The sequence below is a fragment of the Trichosporon asahii genome, assembly GCF_000293215.1.
Source record: "Trichosporon asahii var. asahii CBS 2479 unplaced genomic scaffold scaffold00003, whole genome shotgun sequence".
Lineage (NCBI taxonomy): Eukaryota > Fungi > Basidiomycota > Tremellomycetes > Trichosporonales > Trichosporonaceae > Trichosporon > Trichosporon asahii.
In genome coordinates, this window is record NW_014040921.1 from 271530 (window position 1) to 290116 (window position 18587).

Genomic DNA, 18587 nt, shown 5'->3' on the forward strand with positions numbered 1-18587 from the left:
TTGTCGCAGGGGTGCGACCAAGGGCGAGCCGGTGAACAGGGTGCGAGCGAGCGTTAGAGGCGCCACAGACATTGCGACAGGTCATGAACGCCAGCAAAGCCTACAAAGCCTGCAAAGCCATGTCGCGCAGCATCCACCCACCAGGCGCGCCGACGAGCGCCAGGCGCCCCTTCCGGTAGGTTGGGTGCCACCAAGAGCTGAAAGCCAGGTGATTGGAGGAGATGGGCGACTGCGCATTATCCAGGCACGAAGAAAAAGTCTTGGACGACTGCGGAATGGATGTGCACTTTGCTGCCGGGGGCGTTCAGTGCGCCAGTGCGCCGGAGGGTGCGCACTACTTGCTGCGCTGCTGAGCTGCGCTGGAAGTACACAATTTTTTTCTTCCGGCCTGGCCTTGGATCGATGGATCTGCCTCAATCTGCTGTTCTGCAGCCTCCAAGCCTCCGGTCTTGGACGCTCTGGGCCCTCGCTTGCGGCTTTCTTTGTTGATGGATTGCGATCTCGGTGTGCTGTATGCACAGGGACGAACATTGCTTGATTCAGCCGAACCGACCTTGGAGCCATCCGGTCGGCAGGCTAGCTAAAGGCTGCAGGCTGCCTTCGGCACAATTTCTGCAATGTTTGGTGCCGTCCCTGACTCCCTTTCTCCCCTCTTGCCTTTGCGTTCCTTCGTGCCTGGCTCATGTCCGACGGAACGAGCCGCCAGCGCGGTCCACCACCTGTGTACAGGCGCAGCACGCAGCCAGCACATCGCTGAAAGCTACCTTGGCTTGCGCTTCCGCTCGATCCGCTCCGGACTTGGCAGTGCATTGTTCTGGGCACAAAGCGGTGGCCAGACCAGAAAGTCAGTGCAGAGGGACAGCCACAGATCCAAGATGTTTACTCGCGGAGTATAGTTTGAATTTACGGCATGAGGCAATTTCCAGGAAAGGTTGACGGTCGCAACTGTCAATGGCTGGGGACCTCCGTATGCATGAAAATGTGCGCTTGATCGCCAACCAGGTCCAATCCCTCGTGGAGCGGAAAGATCAACAAGCATAGCGAGCACAGCGACGGCCAAGTAAAGTTACAATTCTTCCTCCAACGCATGAATACAGCAATATAGAGAGTGCGTATAATAGGTGGTTATCAGTGGTTCCAAGCTCTAGGAAAGGGGGAAGGGCCAGGGGAAGCCCTCGAGGTGGAGGCAGAGGCTTGCGAGGCAGGGCAGGGGGATCGACTGCGCATTTTGGGACCTGATCAAATGCGCAGTCGCTCGTCGTCCGCCCTCGAGTGACCTCTGGTCTACATTGACCGTGTGCTGCGCTCCCAGGCGCTTCCTGCGCTTCGCCTGCTGCGCCCAGGCTGGCGCCGAATTGAACATTGCACATTTTGCATAGCGCGCTGCCCAGCACGCCCAGCGTATTCGCCTGCTGCAGCGCAGCCCGTTCAGCCTGTATCGCAACGGTCATTTGCCCGACGCATCGCCAAGTAGAGTTGCACAGCTACTAACCACCGTTCGGCGGCTAGCCAGTAATCGGCCATGGCCTACTGCGCCTGGGGCGCAGTGACCGCGGACACCCATGTCACGGACACGATGTCTTGCACACAGTCAGTAGTCAGTCCGATGTCAGTGTCAGCTCGCATTAGGGGTGAGTCGGCTTACCGGAAAAGCCAAGGACGTTATCTTTTCTATTTGCGACCGGGTGTTCCTCGCCAGACGGTCATGATGAACCAGCGAGGCAGCAGGGGGCATAAAGGGCTTTAAGCTCGGTAGACGAGGAGGGCACAGATGCCCGGTATGGCCGGCACAAGCACGGAACAAGGAGCAAAGATGCAGCGAGGTAGCACTCCGTCTGGCCGTGAACTGGCCAGGCACATTCCCCCAATCGGCAGGCCGGCAGAGCGCGCAGGCAGCCCAAGGCCTGCACCGGCGTCCCTAATGACGCCCTATTGCAGCACCCTGTGCCGGCCCTTATGGCCCTTAGCAATTCCCTAATACACTTTGTCTGACTGGCCGGAAGAACACTGGACGCTGTCCACCGTGTGCGTTGGACCTGCCTCTGGCTCTGCGCCCATCGCCTCGGCCCTCAGCCCCCACCCACAAACGCTGACGCTGGCTACCACGCACGACGAGCTCAAAGCTTCACCCGGCCAGCCAGCATCCACAGTCCGTCAACAGCATACCGAGAAAGCCCAGACTGCGCGCAACAATCTCCCATCGCATCGTTATCCCCCACCACGCCCGCGCCCACTGCCCACCGCTTCCTTTATCCTTCTGCGACCCTGCTCTCCCTGGGTTCCGGTTCAGCTTGGCCCGCTTACGCCCACGAGCTGTCTAAGGCAATTCTCCTCGCAGCTTGTCACCCATCCTCACCCAACACCGCTTATCGGCATTCATTCGCTGAGGTACGACCACCACACGCACCGCCGTCTGTCGTCTGAAACTCTGCTTGGCTCTAGGTTGGGACTAGGCCCCAGACTCTACCGGCCACAACCCCGTGACACCGTACACTGCCCTCGACTGCGGCTGCGACAACAACGCCTACCACATCGGACCCCTCATCGCCGCTCACACACCTCACACGTCCTCCCTTCACGTGCCCCTTAGCCCCGCCCCCTCTAGCCCTCCTAGGCCCCCCGTACCCTCCGTACCCACACACCCCCGCCCCTCTCCCCCTCCGCTATCAACAGCCAACTGCTGCGCAGCTAGCCTCAAGCCTCTAGCTTTCTTGCTTTGCGAAGCACCCAACAACACACTCGTCATCTTTTGCATTCACTTATTAAAACCGCTTTGCCATCTTGGCGATGCGCCGTACCTCTGTTTCTCACCACCGCAAACAACAACTCCCCGCCGCCGACGACCACCACGTTCTACCGTCCCCCACCTCGCCCAGCACCTACAGCAACCCCTACACTCTCACCGGCAACACCACCGCCCGCGAGTCCCGCGACGTGCCGGGCAGCAAGACCAAGACAACTTTCGAAGTCGGAGTGACCCGCCCCAAGCGCAGACTGTCCAGGTGAGCACAACAAAACATTTTCGGTCAGCTGGAGAGCGAACCACAGCGCTCGAGGAACCAGGATGGAAAGTTGGGCGTCGACATGAGAAGGGATCAGGCAGGGCGTCCGGCTGGCTGAGCAGGCTGGAATGGCCATGATGGGTCGGACGCCCAGCGCCAGCGCCCCCCTCGCCCAGAACAAGAGAGTGTCCGCGATCACGCCAGGTGCCCAGGATGGCCCAGGATGCTGGCCAGGTTGGCAGGTGCCCGGTCACAGTTGCAGGCGGTCGGAGCGTCAGGAGTCTCCGGGCCATCCGGCAGATTGAGACGGGTGCGCACAGACGGGGCAGGACTCTTTAGAGCTTTGGCCTCCGCCACCCGACTGCGATTTCTAGGGCCTGACGCACACTGGTCCACACGGCTGCCTTCACGGCTCCGTCCACCACCCACTGTACCTGCACGCACTCTCTCTCTCTCTCTCTGCTCCTGGCACCGAGCCCATGGCGACGCCCTTGCCGAATGCGACCGCTGCCTCCCCCCTTCCCCCGCTCTTTATCTCCCTCTCCTTCCCATCGCAATCTTTCCCATTCCGCTTGTTCCTCCCCGCGCATGTGTCCGACCCAACCCCCGGCCCTCTAGAAATTGTTCGAGTCGCTGACACTGTCTCTTCGTCTTCCCCACTGCAACTCGAAACCTCTCTCTCGGCCCAATAAACAGAACCATGTCGGCCTCATCCTCCTCTCCGCCAGGCTCCCCGCCCCTTGCGGCGATCAGCACCTCGAGCATGGAGAGCAGCTCCGGATCGCAGAACAAGGGCGGTAGCCCGACGTCTCGCGCCCCTGCCGCTCGTCTCGCCCTCAGCCAGCCCGGTGGCACCAACTCTGGAACGTCGACCCCGTACATGCGCACGCCGCCCATCATAACGCAGTTCAACGACTCTAAGTCGTACCCCGGATTCCAGCCGGTTACGATGATGCCTGCGAAGGACCGCGACCAGTCCCCGCCCAAGCTCTTTGGAATCGAGCTCAAGTGGCTCTCGTGAGTGCTCAGCGATCCGCGCGCTTGGTGTATAATGGAAGACGACTGACAACGCAGGCTGGTCACGTTGGCCCTCCAGAACGCCTTCCTCACCATCATCATGCACTACTCGAGAATATTGACGCCCCCCAACCGAACGTACTCGGCCGCGGCGGCTGTCCTCATGAACGAGCTGCTTAAGGGCTCGATTTCGGTTCTTATCGCGCTTAAGCGTATCGACGACTCGTGGACTAGCTCGTCGCAGTCCAACTGGCCTGAGCGTGACCTCATGGGCGCTGAAAAGCCTGCTTCCCAGCCTGCCCGTGCCGTCAGGAAGGGCTGCAGCATGTTTGCGCTCTCCCGGCTAAACGCTCTGCGCCGCTCCGTCTTCTCGCCTGACTGCTACAAGCTCGCCGTCCCCGCCATTCTCTACGTTATCCAGAACAACCTCCAGTATGTCGCCGCCTCGAACCTCGACGTCGCGACCTTCCAGGTCACGTACCAGATGAAGATTCTGACGACCGCGTTCTTCTCGGTCCTCATGCTTGGCAAGCGCCTGAACCGTTCCAAGTGGATCGCCCTCGTCCTCCTCGCCATTGGTGTCGGTGTCGTTCAGCTCCAGACGACCTCTGCCCCCGCCCACGCCGCCGCTGCCGCCGTCGAGTCGGCTTCTGTCTCGGACAAGGCGCTCCGCGACATCTCGCCTGACGTCACCGAGGACGTCCCCCTCTCGAGCGACAAGCCCCTCCTTGAGGACATGGCAATGCACCCGTTCAAGGGTTTCATGGCCGTCACTCTCGCCTGTCTCACCTCTGGCCTTGCCGGTGTCTACTTCGAGCTCATCCTCAAGACTGGCTCTGGCGGCAACTCGGACCTCTGGGTGCGCAACACGCAGCTTTCGCTCTTCTCGCTTATCCCGGCCCTGGTTCCCATCCTCTTCACCGGCCACAACGCGGGCATGTCGTGGGTCCAGAACGTCGCTTCCAAGTTTGCCCACTTCAACGGCTGGGCGATCGGCACTGTCCTGACCCAGACGTTTGGTGGTCTCATCACTGCGATCGTCATCCGCTACAGCGACAACATTATGAAGGGCTTCGCGACCTCGCTCTCCATCATCATCTCGTTCCTTGCCTCTGTTGTTCTCTTCGCCTACCCGATCACCTCGACTTTCATTGTTGGAGCCGCCATTGTTCTCCTCGCGACCTGGATGTACAACCAGCCCGGTGCGCCCGACGCCGCGAGCCGCAGCACGATCGCCGTCGCGCCGGGCAGCCCGATCCCGTCCACGGCGCCCATCCTCGGAGAACCTACTCCCGTGCGCAACAACAGTGTCAAGAACCTCCTCGGTCTCATGTCGCGCTCCAACTCGCGTGCCGGCTCGCGGAGGCCGTCGGCTAACGACCTGCGCCCGCTGGCGTCGACGAGCATGAGCCGGTCCAACTCGTTTTCGCCCGCGAACAGCGTTCAGAACTCGAGCACCAACCTCGTCGGACTTGTCAGCGGATCACCGCCGCCCAAGGGCTCTGCGAAGGGAACGCAGTAGACTTCAACGATAGACGAGATTTCACGGCATCTGGCATCTCCTCATTCTCCACGATGATCTGATCAGTTCATCCATCATTCGACATTACGCTCTCCTTTTCAACTTCATTTTTTCTCTCTCCTCTTTCTCAATTTTGGATTTCGATTCTGCTCTCATCATCGGGAGACGAGGTTACCAGGTTAGGATACTACAGACTCTATAATGACCCCCCCAAACATCACACCACAACGCACATTTCCGCACCATTCCCCCGCACCCCGCACCTCCGCACTGCAACGCAACGCATCCTCGCAACGCACCGCACCCCACCAACCCCACAAAGCAAAGCAAAAGCAACAAGCAACACAGTACCGCAACAGGCCTCGGCGAGGCAGAGTAATAGCGCTCAATGCATGTTAATATGTACAGATACGAGAAACGGTAGATCGTAGAGGCGGCGTCGAGAGCGGAGCCCGGAGCTGTAGGCTAGGTGAGGTGGAATGCATAAGTGACCTGGCAGCGGAGCTTATGGAGCGAGCGGAGCAGGCCATCGGAACCGAGCACGACTGCGCGCCTGACTTCATGCCGCTGGCTGCGGCTACCAGCCGGAGGAGTACCCCGAGTACCTCCCGCCTCCGCCTCCGCCCCGGCGCCCAAGGGGCACCGCATTGGTGCTACTGAGGAACGAGGGCGCGAGGCTTCCTCCCGCAGTCGTGTAGTGGTTCGCCGGCTTCGACGTGGCAGAGGCATAAGTCCGCTGTGCCTGTGTCTGTGGTGCCGGGGCGGGTTCGGGTCGAGATCCAGCGAGCGAAGGCCAGGATGCCTGCTGCAGCTGCGGCTGAGGGTGATGAGGCTGAGCCGGCTGCGCGTACGGCGGCGCGCCCCACCCGCTTGCGTCGGGCTGTGGCCCGGCCGGCCTGGCGGGCATCGAGGCGTGAGCAGCATGAGCGGCAGGCGGGGCAGGCGGGGCTCCCCACCCCTCAGCACTGGCTCGGATGCTCGTGCTCAGCCTGCTCGGCCCCGAGCTGGCGGAGAGCGTGCTGCGTGCTCCCCACCCGGCATCCCCGCCGCTCATGACGCTCGACGGCCCAAACTTGGGAGCAGCCTTGAACGGAGCCCTGGCCGGGCCCGCGTTGTCCTTGATCTTCTTGCATGCCGCGTCGTACGAGTCGCGCATCGGGTCCCAGGCCAGGTCGTCGACCCACGCCGTCGAGCCCGAGGCGCCGTCGAAGAATTCCCTCGGCAGCGTCAGGGGCAGGTGCTGATTGTCAGCTTGGTCGAAGACTTCGTAGCAGAGACTCCTCAAGACTTACGTCCCGGGTGAAGGTGAGGTTGGCGCGGACGCTGGACGTGAAGATGCGGCCGTAGAAGAGGACCTCCTCGCTCGAGTGTGCCATGTAGATTGCGTTCGCGACTGCCTCCTTCTCGCTGTTCGTCATGCGGGCGCGGTCGCCTGTGCCCCGGCCGTAGCGCTGGTGGTCCCGCAGGGGGAGGAGGGGGGCGAGGGTGACTTCGCCCGAGGCGCCGGCTCGGATGCGTTGGAACGGCGGCCTCTTCCCCGGTCCGCCGTGGGGGCTGATGCTGGCTGGATCGTCGGCCTCGGCAATCACGCCAATGATGGCGATATCCACCTGCTCCTCGCCCGCGTGCACCAGCCGGTGCGCCGCCTCCCACACCGCCCAGCGCAAGGAGCCCGTGCAGCTGATCCAGGACGAGTAGTCGTCGGCGGCCATGTCGGGCCCGCTCCAGTCCCAGTTGTGCGACGGGCGCGTGCGGCGCGTGCAGTGGTCGACGAGGCTTTGGCGGATACTCGGGTCGCGCTCGAAGCTGATCCACGGCACGCCGATGACCTCCACGTGCCCTTGGCCCTGCCCCTGGGTGCTCTTCGGCACACTGTCCTGCGTCGAGGGGAGGCCGTTCATCTCGTCGTCGAGCGGGATCAGGACTGGCGGAGGAGTCGCTGGCGCTGGTGCAGGCGGCTGGGCCTGCGACGGGTCCAGTGGGATTGAGGCTAAAGGGATGGGCTCCAGACACGCGGCATAGGCGCCCGGAGTCAGCAGAGCGAGGTGCGGGTTTGGACTGCAGAAGCCGGACGTCTCGGCCCGACCTGTCCAGTGCAAGGGCGAGGCGGACATCTCTGAGTGCACCCGGAACACGATCTCGGCGCGGGCAGCTTCATCGGAGAGTTGTTTGTAGGAAGGTTTTGAGGGATCTTGTGGCGGCCCTGACGGACCGGGTTGCGGGTCGATGTTTGCTTGTGTCATGTTGCCGCGTTGCTGGGAGCCGTCACAACCAGGAGGGAAGGTCGATGTGGTGGATTGGTCAACAAGGTGGAGAGTAGAGTGTTGAGGAAGGAGAGAGAATGTTGCGACTGCATCAGTGTGTGCCGACTTGGGAGGGGCGTGGATGTGTGTGGTGGCGAAAGGAGGTGGAGGACGTGCAGCGTTGCGGGGTGAGACACAGTGATCGGCGTGTGGTCCAGTCACCTCTCCTCCACCTGCCTGTCTTCTACCGAGAACTCTGGGTTGATCCTCGACATGCGCGCGTGCAATCTGTTAAGAACGCACACTGCTGACTTCATCCACTGACGCGATCATAAGGGCATACTTGCACTTTTCCTCTGTTTCTCACCCCAGCCATCCATTGACATCAGATCATTCTCCCCCAAATGCGTACCCGCATGATAACAACAAATAGAACCCCTTGCTACTGCTTCCAACTCGGACCCTCTCCCTGTCCCTACGAACACCAATGTACCCTTCGATCCCGAATGTCGCACGACAACGGGCTGCGAACGCTACTACCCGCCACAGCTCCTTCTCGCGAAGAAATAGACAGTTGATGTGTAATAAATAATGACGCCCCTCTGAGCGTGTTTCGCTGGGCGCAGCACTAATGCATTCTGCGGACCTCCTGACGGTTGTGGCAAGCTACAAACCCAGCGTGGCAAGGTACAAACCCGGTGCATGCTCTCGTATGTCTGTACGCCGACTCTATAAGCTTGTCATAGCGCAGTTCTTAGCTCGTCTGCGCCACCCCGCCTCCGCCGCCCCGCCCTCCGTGCTCGCCCCAGCTCGCCCCTCCACCCCTCCGCCGTTCGCCAATCCAACCCCTCCATCTCCGCCAGCCCATATCTCGCCAACCTCTCCTCCAATCGCCTCCAAACCAAGCGCAATCGACAGCCCACGCGCCCCCGCACCGAACACGCGCCCAACGGCGTCGCCTCGTTATATCAGTCGGTAGATAGTGTGACTCTTAGTCTCAGTGCCGGTAGATCACACAGTCATGGGTTCGAGCCCCATACGAGGCTTGTTTTTGGATCTCAGGGGGGTCTGTGGAACGTTGTTGTTCGTTGTTTAGATGCAGTAGATACTGGACGACGTCTTGCGAGTCCGGCGGGTAGAGGAAAGTGGCGGAGACGGAGGGTAGGAGGAATGAGAAATGCTGATGTCACGCGATGGGAGCGATGGGAGCGAAGCTTGGAGCTGTTTTAAGGGGAACAGGCGGAGTCTGCACGTTGAGTGCCCGGAGAGCATAGTCGCAGGAGAGAACTGTGAGCTTCAGAGCGGGGAAAGATCGTACGGCTGACGTCTGCCCACGATGGAAGGGGAGGACAGATTGCTGGCCACACCCTCTACACTCCTCACCTCCCTCTCTTCCTCGCCTTCCTCCCCACTGGACTTTCAACGCAGCACAGTAACATCCCAGAATTCCTTGAGCGTCTCCTAGCAGCCCGCCGAAGCCGCACAGACCGCGGAAGCTCTTTCAACGGTGCCACATTCGCCACCATACCACGCCCATCCGACCCATCCACCTATCCCAACCTCATTTCCTCAATCCTCCGACTCTTCCAACATCCTCAGCATGCTCTCATGCATCTCAAGAAGCCCAAAAAGGTCACGACGGGGATCGAACCCGCAATCTCCTGATACACGCCTTGCTTGCATCCTTGAAGGATGAAAGAGTCGTAGTCAGACGCCTTGCCATTGGGCCACGCGACCGATGACTTTCCTAACCCCTTCGTAGCCTATGGACGGCCAACCGGCTAGAGCCGGAGGAGAGGCGCCACAGGGGTTCTACGCATCTTGCTGTGCTTTGAAAAGCGCGGGGGGGAAAGGTAGAAACAGAGAACGGAGGGAGGTAGGGAGTAGCGGAGAATTTTGAAATTTTTGTGAAATTGATTGGTCGGAGGGACGCCGCTGACGCTGTCCCGCCCACGCCGACGCCCCTCCTCGCATCGTGATGTCGACGCGAAGCCTTCCCATCTCTGAGGTCCAGCAGTAGGCCGGATTCACCTTGACGCATGCGAAGGCGAAGCTGGACGTTGCCAGTGACGAAAAGACGGTAAGGACTCGCTGCCGCGCTTGTTTTACCCCCTCGACACTCCACCCTCTGACCTCTTACTACTCTTCTCACCGACGGTCCTGATGCATCTGCTTCATATGAGAGCGTCTACTAGGCCCCCTTCCCTCCTGCAGCGTCTCTATCCCCTGGCACCGCCATGCAGCCTCCTTCAACCTCGCGTGAGCAGCCGCACAGTCTTGTCCCACAAGAGAGCAAGCCAACAGATCCGGCCTTCTTAGTTCAGTGGCTAGAATTTTCCACTAGTAGTGTGCTCCTCTGCGAGTCTTACTATGGAACGGTCACCCGTTCGATTCGGGTAGAAGGCAAAGCGTGGTGGTTGGAGCGAGGGAGAGATCCTGAGTTGCAACCCTTTTTCCTCCTCCTGACAAGGACTACGGAAACGGGCAGCGTCTTGCGATGAGGAGAGCTTATGGGGCGATGGAACGCACTGGAAACGGCGTTTTGATGCTTGAAGGAACCGAGAAACAGGAGAAGCAGGCTTGTAGCGATGCCACTAATGAGGTTATTGAGGCGTCCAAGAGGAAGATGCTGAAGAGGGTCGGCGTCTTTGAACCAATCATGCTGCCTTTCTGTCCTGAACCGACGGACCGTCGTCAACCTTTCTTTTCCACACCGTCAGTCCTCTTCAAGATGCGCTCCAACACCCACGACTTGACAAAAACCCAGATGTCGCCCTGAGAGAGCCACACTGATCAGGCAGCAGCACCCCTCGCTTTCCAGGCGCCTACGAGCAACGCCTCGTTATATCAGTCGGTAGATAGTGTGACTCTTACGCAATTACAAGCCGATTGATCACACAGTCATGGGTTCGAGCCCCATACGAGGCTCTCTTTTTCGCCCTGGACACGACAGGTTGCAGTGAGGGTTGCTTTTACGTCTCGAAAGGAGTGGATGCAGTGGTGTACAAGGGACGGAAGAGTGCCAAGTGCCACTGATACTACGGGCGTACTAGGCTGGGGCGCATGTGTGGGAAAGTCAAGCGCGTGAATCTATCTATCGTTGCAGCGGGTGCCGGTGCCTGGGCTTAGCGCTTAGCGCTGTGATGGTGGAGGGTTAAAGGGTGGGTCGGATATGAGAAGGGGGACGCCATATCCGATCAGCCGGAACGTCATACCATTAGAACAGGCGCGTCTGCGGCACGCGCCCTGACCACAGCTGGGCGTTGGGTGGGCGCTACTGGGCGGCAACGGGGCACGAGGCGCGATCACTCTGTCATTCATGGCGTCCATGAGCCAGCCCTTGCCGGTTACAGCTCGATGCATCTCGATCTGATATCTGCTCTTATCCATCTCCTTTTGACTCTTTCATACGTTCGCCTTCCCTCCCGCCTTCTTCCTTCATCGACCAAGCTCAGGCGAGTGCTCTCCGCCTCCCTTCCCCGCCCGGTCGCCGACAAGTGTCTTTCCGAGCGTTTCTTCCCCAGTGTGCAACTGTTCAACTATACCGACTCAGTCGTCCGTCTCACTTTCTTCTCGACTTCTGTGTCACCCAATTTCGCCGAGCTCGATTTTCAGACTTTCCCCCCTCGGAATCTCGACCCGCTGTTCATTGCGAACCAGGAAGCCCTCAGCCGCCCGCGCTCGAGCTCCTCCATCCGTCCGGGCCCCTTCCTTCCTCCGTGGCTGCACGCCTTCGCTGTTACCCCAGTCTACGTCAAGTCAGCTGAGCCTAAGAGTCTGAGCAGCCGCGCAAGCCTGTACGCCTTTGACACGCGCCACGCCGCACCTACGACTACACGTCCACACGCCCTACGACCACGCGCACGCTGCTGACGACATGCCAGTCCCGTACGGCGGCCAACATGCGCTCCTCGGGCGGCGGTCCGTCTCTCACTCACACTCTTCCTCACCCAATAAGAAAATGGACAATAGCAGCATCAGCTCACAATCACGCGTACCGACTCCGCACTCTCCGCACACCCCTCACACCCCGCACACTCCCACCTCACACTCGCTTCCGACCCCGCAACAAGCGCACGCTCTCAAACTCGATGAGATCACCAGGAGAGTCAGAGAGCAGAGCGATCGGTGAGTTTAGTCGGATCGCCGTATCCCTTAACTCCTCGGCGCCCTCGAGACGGCATGCGCGACCTGGACAGTCGCTGCGGGTCGACGCCCCGTTTGGATGACACGTTCCTCACGCCTGCAACAATCTAACAACACATTCTCACCAACATGACCCCAACAGCTCACTGACATGCCCAGCTTTCAGCAGGCGCTCATGCCTGTTGCCGAACAACTGAAAGAGTTTGCAGACTCGAATCCCGTTCTATTCGTAAGCTGTCTCTTCCATCGCCACCAGCTTACAATGCAGACGTTCCTTGCCACATTCACGCTTCTCAGCGCGATCCCGATCCTGATCTTTGTGTAAGTTGCTGGAGTCGCTCACAACTAACACCCAGCGGGTTCGTCCTCGTGCTGTCCTTCTGTATCATCAGCACTGCCGTCTTCCTCGCGGGCGCGTCCATTACTGGTGTTGCGCTCTTCGGATGTGAGTTCGACGGAAGGAGGTTGAGCTGACTTCAGTGGCGATTCTTCTCCCAATTCTGGGCGCGACACTGGCCATCTCCGGCCTGCTCCTCGTGTTCCTCCTCTGCGTCTTCCTCGCCTTCCGCCTTCTACACCACATCCTCGAGCAGACCCAAGATGCTGCAGCCATCGACGGGATCCTGTCTGGCCTGCGTGCCTGGATCGACGAGACCAAGGTGCGCGTCGGCCTACTTCCGCCGCCGCCGCTCTCGGTCCGCGGCTCGTTAGAAGGCAAGCCGTTTATGTGGGAGGCGGGCGATACACCGCGCGGCTTTGGCTTCCCACAGTCGGCCGGCATCCCGAACCAGCCCGATGACGAGGTCAAAATTGAGAAGTCTGAGGACTCAGACTGGGTCAGCGACGCGGACGCCGATGCTGAGGCGCCTGTTCAGTCGACTCCTCGCCCTGCACGTCCGTCGGGCCTCGCTCCGCCAACGTCGGGCACGCACGCGCCGCCGAACTCTTCCCCCTCCGTGTCGTCGCCGCTGCAGCACTCCCAGTCCCCAGCTCAGGTTAAGACGGAGCCGCAGTCCAAGGCGGAGAGCGACTCGCCGCCGCAGACTGAGGGCTCGCCGCCACAACCCCAGACAGCACGCTAGTCGTACACCGGCCGGCCGGCGGCCCGGTCTGGTTCCCGGGCCATAGTGCGACGATGTATCAGTTGTAAATGTGCATACACTCTGTCTTCTATCCGTCCGCATTGCGCAGCTGCGGCGGCACGTACGGCAGCTCGAGGAACGCGAACAGCTCGCGCTCGGTCGCAAAGTTGATTTCTTTCTGGGTATGCGGGTCCATTAGGCCAGCGCGGAACTTGAGGCCACTGCGGGCGTTAGCACAGTACTTCATCGCAGCAGCAACTCACCGGTCCTCAACGTATCGCCTCAAGTCACGCTCGAACATCATGCTCCCGCTCCAGCTGAGGACGGCGGCGGCATATCTCGTCCTCGGCGAGGCAATCAGATCTACCCGTCGATGCTGTCCTCCAATTTTGAGAATCACAAATGCCTTGTCAAGATTATCAAAGTTGGCGCCTGACGAGTGCAGTGGCCCGACTCTCGCGCGCTGCGTAAGCTGCAAGACGTGCGTAATGATACCCAGTCGGCACAGGCGGCGGACGAGGCGGAACAGGAGCCCGTCTGTAGGATCCGAGTCGGGGGTCTGCGGGCTCGTGGCATGGGAGGGATACGGCCCGGCAGTGAAGATGACGTCGACGTCGCCCGTGTCTTGTTTCCCCCGCCGGAAGCCGCCGGCAATCACCTGCTGCGTGTCGGGCCGCAGGGCCTGGAGGTGTTCCCGCACCAGGGAGGAGATGGCAGCCACGTCTTTCCTAGAGATGCTGTTGTTAGCGAGCCGCGAACGGGAACGCGAGCGACAGCGAGTTGGCGTGCTGGAGGGCTGAGGCCAATCTAACCAATGTGGCTGGCGCACGCATCGCTCAACGTGGAAGGCAAACTCACGGCTGATCCAGCTGGTCCCTCAACTTCACCCAAGCATGCACAATCTCAGGCTTGGTCATGGTCCCCTCCATCCTTCGCTTTCTCGCTTTGCGCTCCTCTTTAGGTGTACTCGGCGGCGTCCAGTCATAGTGCTGCAGCACGTCGTCGAGAGTCCGACATCCCGCGTCCCAGAGCTGCACAGCCGTATGTGTCCCGATCGTGAAGACGGAGGAGAAGAGGCGCAGGGCCTTATAGCGCTCCGAGGCGAGGATGGAGGCGGATTCGGAAATCTGCCCCGTGGCGAGGTACTCGTCGATCTGGCATCAGCCCCGCCTCATCGTTCCCTCGACGCTAGCTTCCGCCTCAGCTTGGCTCACTCGGCACAACCCGACTCCGAGCGAGGACTTAAGTAATGAAAAGACATGACTCACTCGATTGGCAACCTTGCCCCCGACATCGACGAGGGTCTGCGCCTCCTCCCCGCTCCGTATGCGTCGTGGCACAGACTTGAGGATCGCCATCGAGCGCCGATAGCTCAGCACATTGCTGTTGAGCTGCTGGCCCTCGTCGAACTCGCGTTCCGTGTAGATGGGCTTGATCGCGTTGATCTGGTGTCAGCCGACAACGCCGAAGGCGGAGGAGGCCGGGCTACATATCCCGAACAGTACGACTGTTCCGAAGAAGGAGTGAGGGAGAGCTAGGGTGACTCACTATATCCTGGTTGACGCAGACGAGCGGGCTGGGCCGCAACAAGGCCATGCGCGGGATGGACCCAAAATCCACATCGACCGGATAGGGGTGCACGTCTTCAAGATCGCCAACGCGGGGCCCGACGAGGGCGGCCTCCTCCCTCTCGTCGTCGGATTGCGCCCAGTCCTCTCCCTCTTGCCCCTCCTCGCCACTATCCACATCATCTTTCCTTCCTTCATCCTTCTGGTTCTCAGCGAGCCTTGGTTTCTTAGACTTTGGCCCGTGGCCCTCATCGGCCGAGCTGGGACGGGGATGATGAACGGAAGCAGGTGCGGGAGACGCTGGCGGCGACACTACCTCGACACTCAGTCTCTTAAACCGGAGCAAGAAAGGGGACTTGTCAGGGAGGGAGGGCACGCCTTTCTCTTTCCAGTCTATCACACTCTGGGCCACGTCGTAGACGGCGTCGATGTACCCGACATTCACGATTTGCCGGTCGTGCTGGCGTCAGTATCCTCCATCCTCGACACTGTTCTCAGCCTCCACCCTCCACCTTTGTCCTCAACCTGTTCCATCCGCTCTCGCTACCATGGCTCGGATCAAGACGTCCTGATCACTCGGCAGCTATTCTCGGCAGCTATACTGCGCAGACGGCAACAGCCTCGCCGCCTCGCTGCGCTCGGCAACGCTCAACAACGCTCGGCAACGCTCGGCAGTGGTACTCACCAGATTCGCCCCCAGAGCCCGCTGCAACCTCGGCACGCCCCTCAGCCCCGTCACCACAAGCGTCGCCTCGTCCGGATCCAGCACCCTCTCGCCTCCCAGCGCGTCGATGCGCTCATACACTTCCCTCAAGTCCAATTTCCCCGGAACCACGAACAGCGTGACTTCTGCTAGGAGGGGGGGTATAGTCTCGTCACCGTCGGGAATGGAGAGGTCGCCCCGCCCTCCAAACTCGCTTCGTTCCGAGGACTCGTGATGGTTGAGTGGTGGCCGGGACTGGGACATGGGCGATGCGGGCGATGCGGCATCGTTGCTGGATGCACCAGTGGAGACGGACGTGATGCGGTTGAAGCTGTTGTCACCTCATGCTCCGTCCAGGGCTCCCTTTCCGACTGTCGTCATGGCTTCATGACATTCCGTGCCTGGATCTGGCCGGAGCCGGTACCACACGGCACAACCTACGGCAACGCCCCGATCGCGGCTCCGATCAGTTACAGTCACCCGTCACCCAGCGCCCGATTCGACCTTTTCCTCACAACTGCATGGTTATTGCATAGTATTGCACTACAAGTGTGCGTTGGCCTACGATACAAAGGTATAGGTCAGAACCAAAGCTGTCGTTAGCTAAGGTCAATCATACAGCTCACAAGGTTGACCTCCTTTGTGTCGGGCTGAAGGGGCGGCTGGAGGCCGTCGTCCGAGTTGTCGGCCGCGAAGTTGTCGGCGGGGCCAAAATCGATGAGGTCGACGACTTGAACCTGTTCATGGTTATCGCGCGACGGAGCCTGGGGCTCGGGCGTCGAGGGACCCACGACGCTGGAGGGCGGGGTCGAGCTGTCCTCATCGGAGCTGGGCGGCCACGCAAACGAGTGAGCACGCTTCACAGGTTGCGTGGGCCAACCAACAAGCTTGCCCGACTCCAGCAAGAGATCTTTGGTCTTGGTCCAATTGTGCTTCTTCGCCTCCCAGCGCAGGTAATAAATCCAAGAAGGAGCCTTGCGCTGACGAAGAGCCGGCACGCCCCAGAACCTGGCAGGCAGCGAGAAGGGAAGAGACTGCAGTTAGCTAAACGCTACAACCAAAGCTTACGGTGCGAGTCCACTTCACCCTAGCGACAATGGACTCGGCAAAGATCCTCCCATAGAAAAGAACCTCGCTGTTGCCCTTGTTGAGGTTCTTCAGCGAACGCGCGCCCTTCGAGATGTAGCGGGGAGGCTTGGGAAGACTGTGGCGCTCCGTAGTAGGCCTGATGAACGTCATGTAGACCGTGCTTGATGAAGTGAGAATGTTGGCGGTCCTCCAGATGGCCCACTCAAGATTGTTAGTGGCCGAGATCCACGGCGAGTCCTCGGGAACGCAACCCTGGTCGGGCCAGCGGTGAGCGTCCATCGAGCGCCACAAGTACTCTTGCGACTCCCAGTTCGGCCTGTCAAGACCAGCGGCCCTCGCAGCCTTCTCGTAGGCTTCAGGACCGAGGCCCTTGAACGACTCCTGGCGACCAAAGTAGCCCGAGGTCGCAGACTCGCCCGTCCAGCGAAGCTGATTGTTCTTGGGGCCTTCAACGCGCACAAAGACGCCCTTGCGCATGAGCGACTTGAAGTAGTCAAAGTCAAGCTTGTCGGGGACCAGCATGTTGGGCTGACACGTGGACTCGGCGTTGGAGTGGTATGAAGGGGGTGGGTGAGCCTTGTGGTATAACGCTGAGGGGAGCGTCAATGGCGAGCCAGGTGAGGAGTTCTGGTACGACGAGAAAGTTGAAGGGTACTTGGACGACTCTGCTTGTGGCTGAGGTGTGTATGATGGAGAGGACAAAGGTAAGCCGGGAATGAGATCATCGAAGTCGTCGGAAGAATGAAGAGGCGAGGGCGCGCGGGGTTCAACCGCGGCAGGCGCAAGGGGCACGGGCGGGAACGACAGGCGGGTGTCGAGCGAGGAGGGCGAGCGACCCTCTGATGAGGAAGGCAGATAAAGCTCCAATGAGGAAGGCGTCTGAAGCATACCGCCCATGGGATCGGGCTCGTACAGAGTTGCAGCGGAGGACGGCGGCGAGGAGTGCACCTCCTGAGGCGCAGTCGATTGACGAGGAAGGACGAAAGGGGACAAAGACAGCGACGAGCTCGTTTGATGAGCAGGTGCAGAAGCGCCCATGAGACATTCCAGATCGCGGAAGGGGCCGTCCGCACCATGTGCATGCGTGCTGGTCGTCTTCGCTGCAGGCTTGGGCTGCGACGGGGCCATGTCAAGCTGAGCCAGATCCTGCATATGAGGAGGCAGAGCACGAGACAGCTGAGACCAAGGAGCGGGAGTGTTCATGTCGACTTGCTGCTGAGGGTGCTGTTGTTGACGACTCTGGTTGTGCTGATGAGACACAAAGGAAGGGGCGTCGACCCGCGGAGCGGCGGGAGCGGAGGCAACCACAAGGGGTGGTTGAGTCACCTGCTGCAACTGCGCGCGGCGTGGAGGGGACGAGGAAGACAGTCCGTTCGTTCCAGGAAGATCCTGCACCATGAGCTGAGTGAGGAGGTCGAGCTGGGGTGTAGGCTTGGCTGGGGGTTTGGGTTGAGTAACTTGTTTGTTGGTGCTGTCAATGAGGGAGGAAGGCATGTTCGACGACGACGTAGCGGTCCTCTGCGCTGACACCGAGGCCCCAGCGAGCGCAACCTGGGCCAGATCATGATCGCGGTCTTCCTTGCGGACTGTCTTCTGAAGGGCAATGGCGGTTTGGGCGGTGTCGGCGCGGGGGTTGTCGTGCGGGACCTGCTTTGTCTTCCTCTCCCATGGAGCGGGAGTGTACGCGTCGTCGGGGACCTCGTACGCGAAGCTGGGGAGAACAAAGCTGTCGTCGTCGGATGAGCGATGCGAGCCATTGTCGACGACCGAGCCGGACTCGGTGGCGGACAGGAAGTTGGCTGCCATCTTGCGCGGCTGTCGGGGATCGAGGGCTGTCGAGGGCTGTCGGGGTGAGTGTAATGTCAAGCGCGGTGTTGTGTGTTGTGCGTGGCCAGAGTGGCGACGGTGGCGATCGTGTGAGGGCTGCTCGAGTGATCGAGGGGCGCGAGAAGAGTCGGTTGACTGGGTCGCCTGCGCAACGCGCTATCAGGAGTGATATGTGTGAGTGTCCTAGATCGCCGCCATCGTCGCCTCCATGTGCGCACAAGTGTGCGCCCTGCGCCCCTTCCACCCTCTCCATCGTCTACTGCGTCGCTGCGTCCGCATGCTTCGACGCTGATCGCGCCGATAGATCCGCTCTCCTGTTCCACAGGCGCACTTCTGCCGCGGTCCTCGGCGCAGTCCACCGATTCCTCGCCCTCTGTGTCGCCGCAAT

The 18587-nt window shown here is 60.5% G+C and overlaps 5 protein-coding genes and 4 non-coding genes across 9 annotated transcripts; 5 read left to right on the forward strand and 4 right to left on the reverse strand.

The window, feature by feature from the left end:
- Positions 1-3702: 3702 nt before the first annotated feature.
- A1Q1_00790 (uncharacterized protein) lies at positions 3703-5541 on the forward strand (the record flags this gene model as incomplete). The annotated part of the gene is made up of 2 exons (XM_014328484.1): positions 3703-4019; positions 4077-5541. 2 exons carry the CDS (start codon positions 3703-3705, stop codon positions 5539-5541), a joined length of 1782 nt encoding a protein of 593 aa, XP_014183959.1.
- A 577-nt stretch (positions 5542-6118) lies between these two features.
- Positions 6119-8101, reverse strand: A1Q1_00791 (uncharacterized protein; the record flags this gene model as incomplete). Its single annotated transcript, XM_014328485.1, has 3 exons — positions 6119-6781; positions 6834-8028; positions 8088-8101. 3 exons carry the CDS (start codon positions 8099-8101, stop codon positions 6119-6121), a joined length of 1872 nt encoding a protein of 623 aa, XP_014183960.1.
- Positions 8102-8741: 640 nt separating this feature from the next.
- Positions 8742-8830, forward strand: A1Q1_t082. Its single transcript has one exon. It is a non-coding gene; the product is annotated as a tRNA-Lys (tRNA).
- A 584-nt stretch (positions 8831-9414) lies between these two features.
- On the reverse strand, positions 9415-9521 carry A1Q1_t096. Its single transcript has one exon. It is a non-coding gene; the product is annotated as a tRNA-Arg (tRNA).
- Positions 9522-10093: 572 nt separating this feature from the next.
- On the forward strand, positions 10094-10190 carry A1Q1_t083. Its single transcript has one exon. It is a non-coding gene; the product is annotated as a tRNA-Thr (tRNA).
- Positions 10191-10620: 430 nt separating this feature from the next.
- On the forward strand, positions 10621-10712 carry A1Q1_t084. The gene has a single exon. It is a non-coding gene; the product is annotated as a tRNA-Lys (tRNA).
- Positions 10713-11141: 429 nt separating this feature from the next.
- On the forward strand, positions 11142-13012 carry A1Q1_00792 (uncharacterized protein; the record flags this gene model as incomplete). The annotated part of the gene is made up of 5 exons (XM_014328486.1): positions 11142-11622; positions 11669-11912; positions 12090-12159; positions 12228-12251; positions 12392-13012. 5 exons carry the CDS (start codon positions 11142-11144, stop codon positions 13010-13012), a joined length of 1440 nt encoding a protein of 479 aa, XP_014183961.1.
- An 88-nt stretch (positions 13013-13100) lies between these two features.
- On the reverse strand, positions 13101-15547 carry A1Q1_00793 (beta DNA polymerase; the record flags this gene model as incomplete). The annotated part of the gene is made up of 6 exons (XM_014328487.1): positions 13101-13233; positions 13276-13740; positions 13871-14166; positions 14281-14442; positions 14561-15040; positions 15266-15547. 6 exons carry the CDS (start codon positions 15545-15547, stop codon positions 13101-13103), a joined length of 1818 nt encoding a protein of 605 aa, XP_014183962.1.
- Positions 15548-15826: 279 nt separating this feature from the next.
- On the reverse strand, positions 15827-18178 carry A1Q1_00794 (uncharacterized protein; the record flags this gene model as incomplete). The annotated part of the gene is made up of 3 exons (XM_014328488.1): positions 15827-15844; positions 15910-16317; positions 16370-18178. 3 exons carry the CDS (start codon positions 18176-18178, stop codon positions 15827-15829), a joined length of 2235 nt encoding a protein of 744 aa, XP_014183963.1.
- Between the last annotated feature and the right edge of the window lie 409 nt (positions 18179-18587).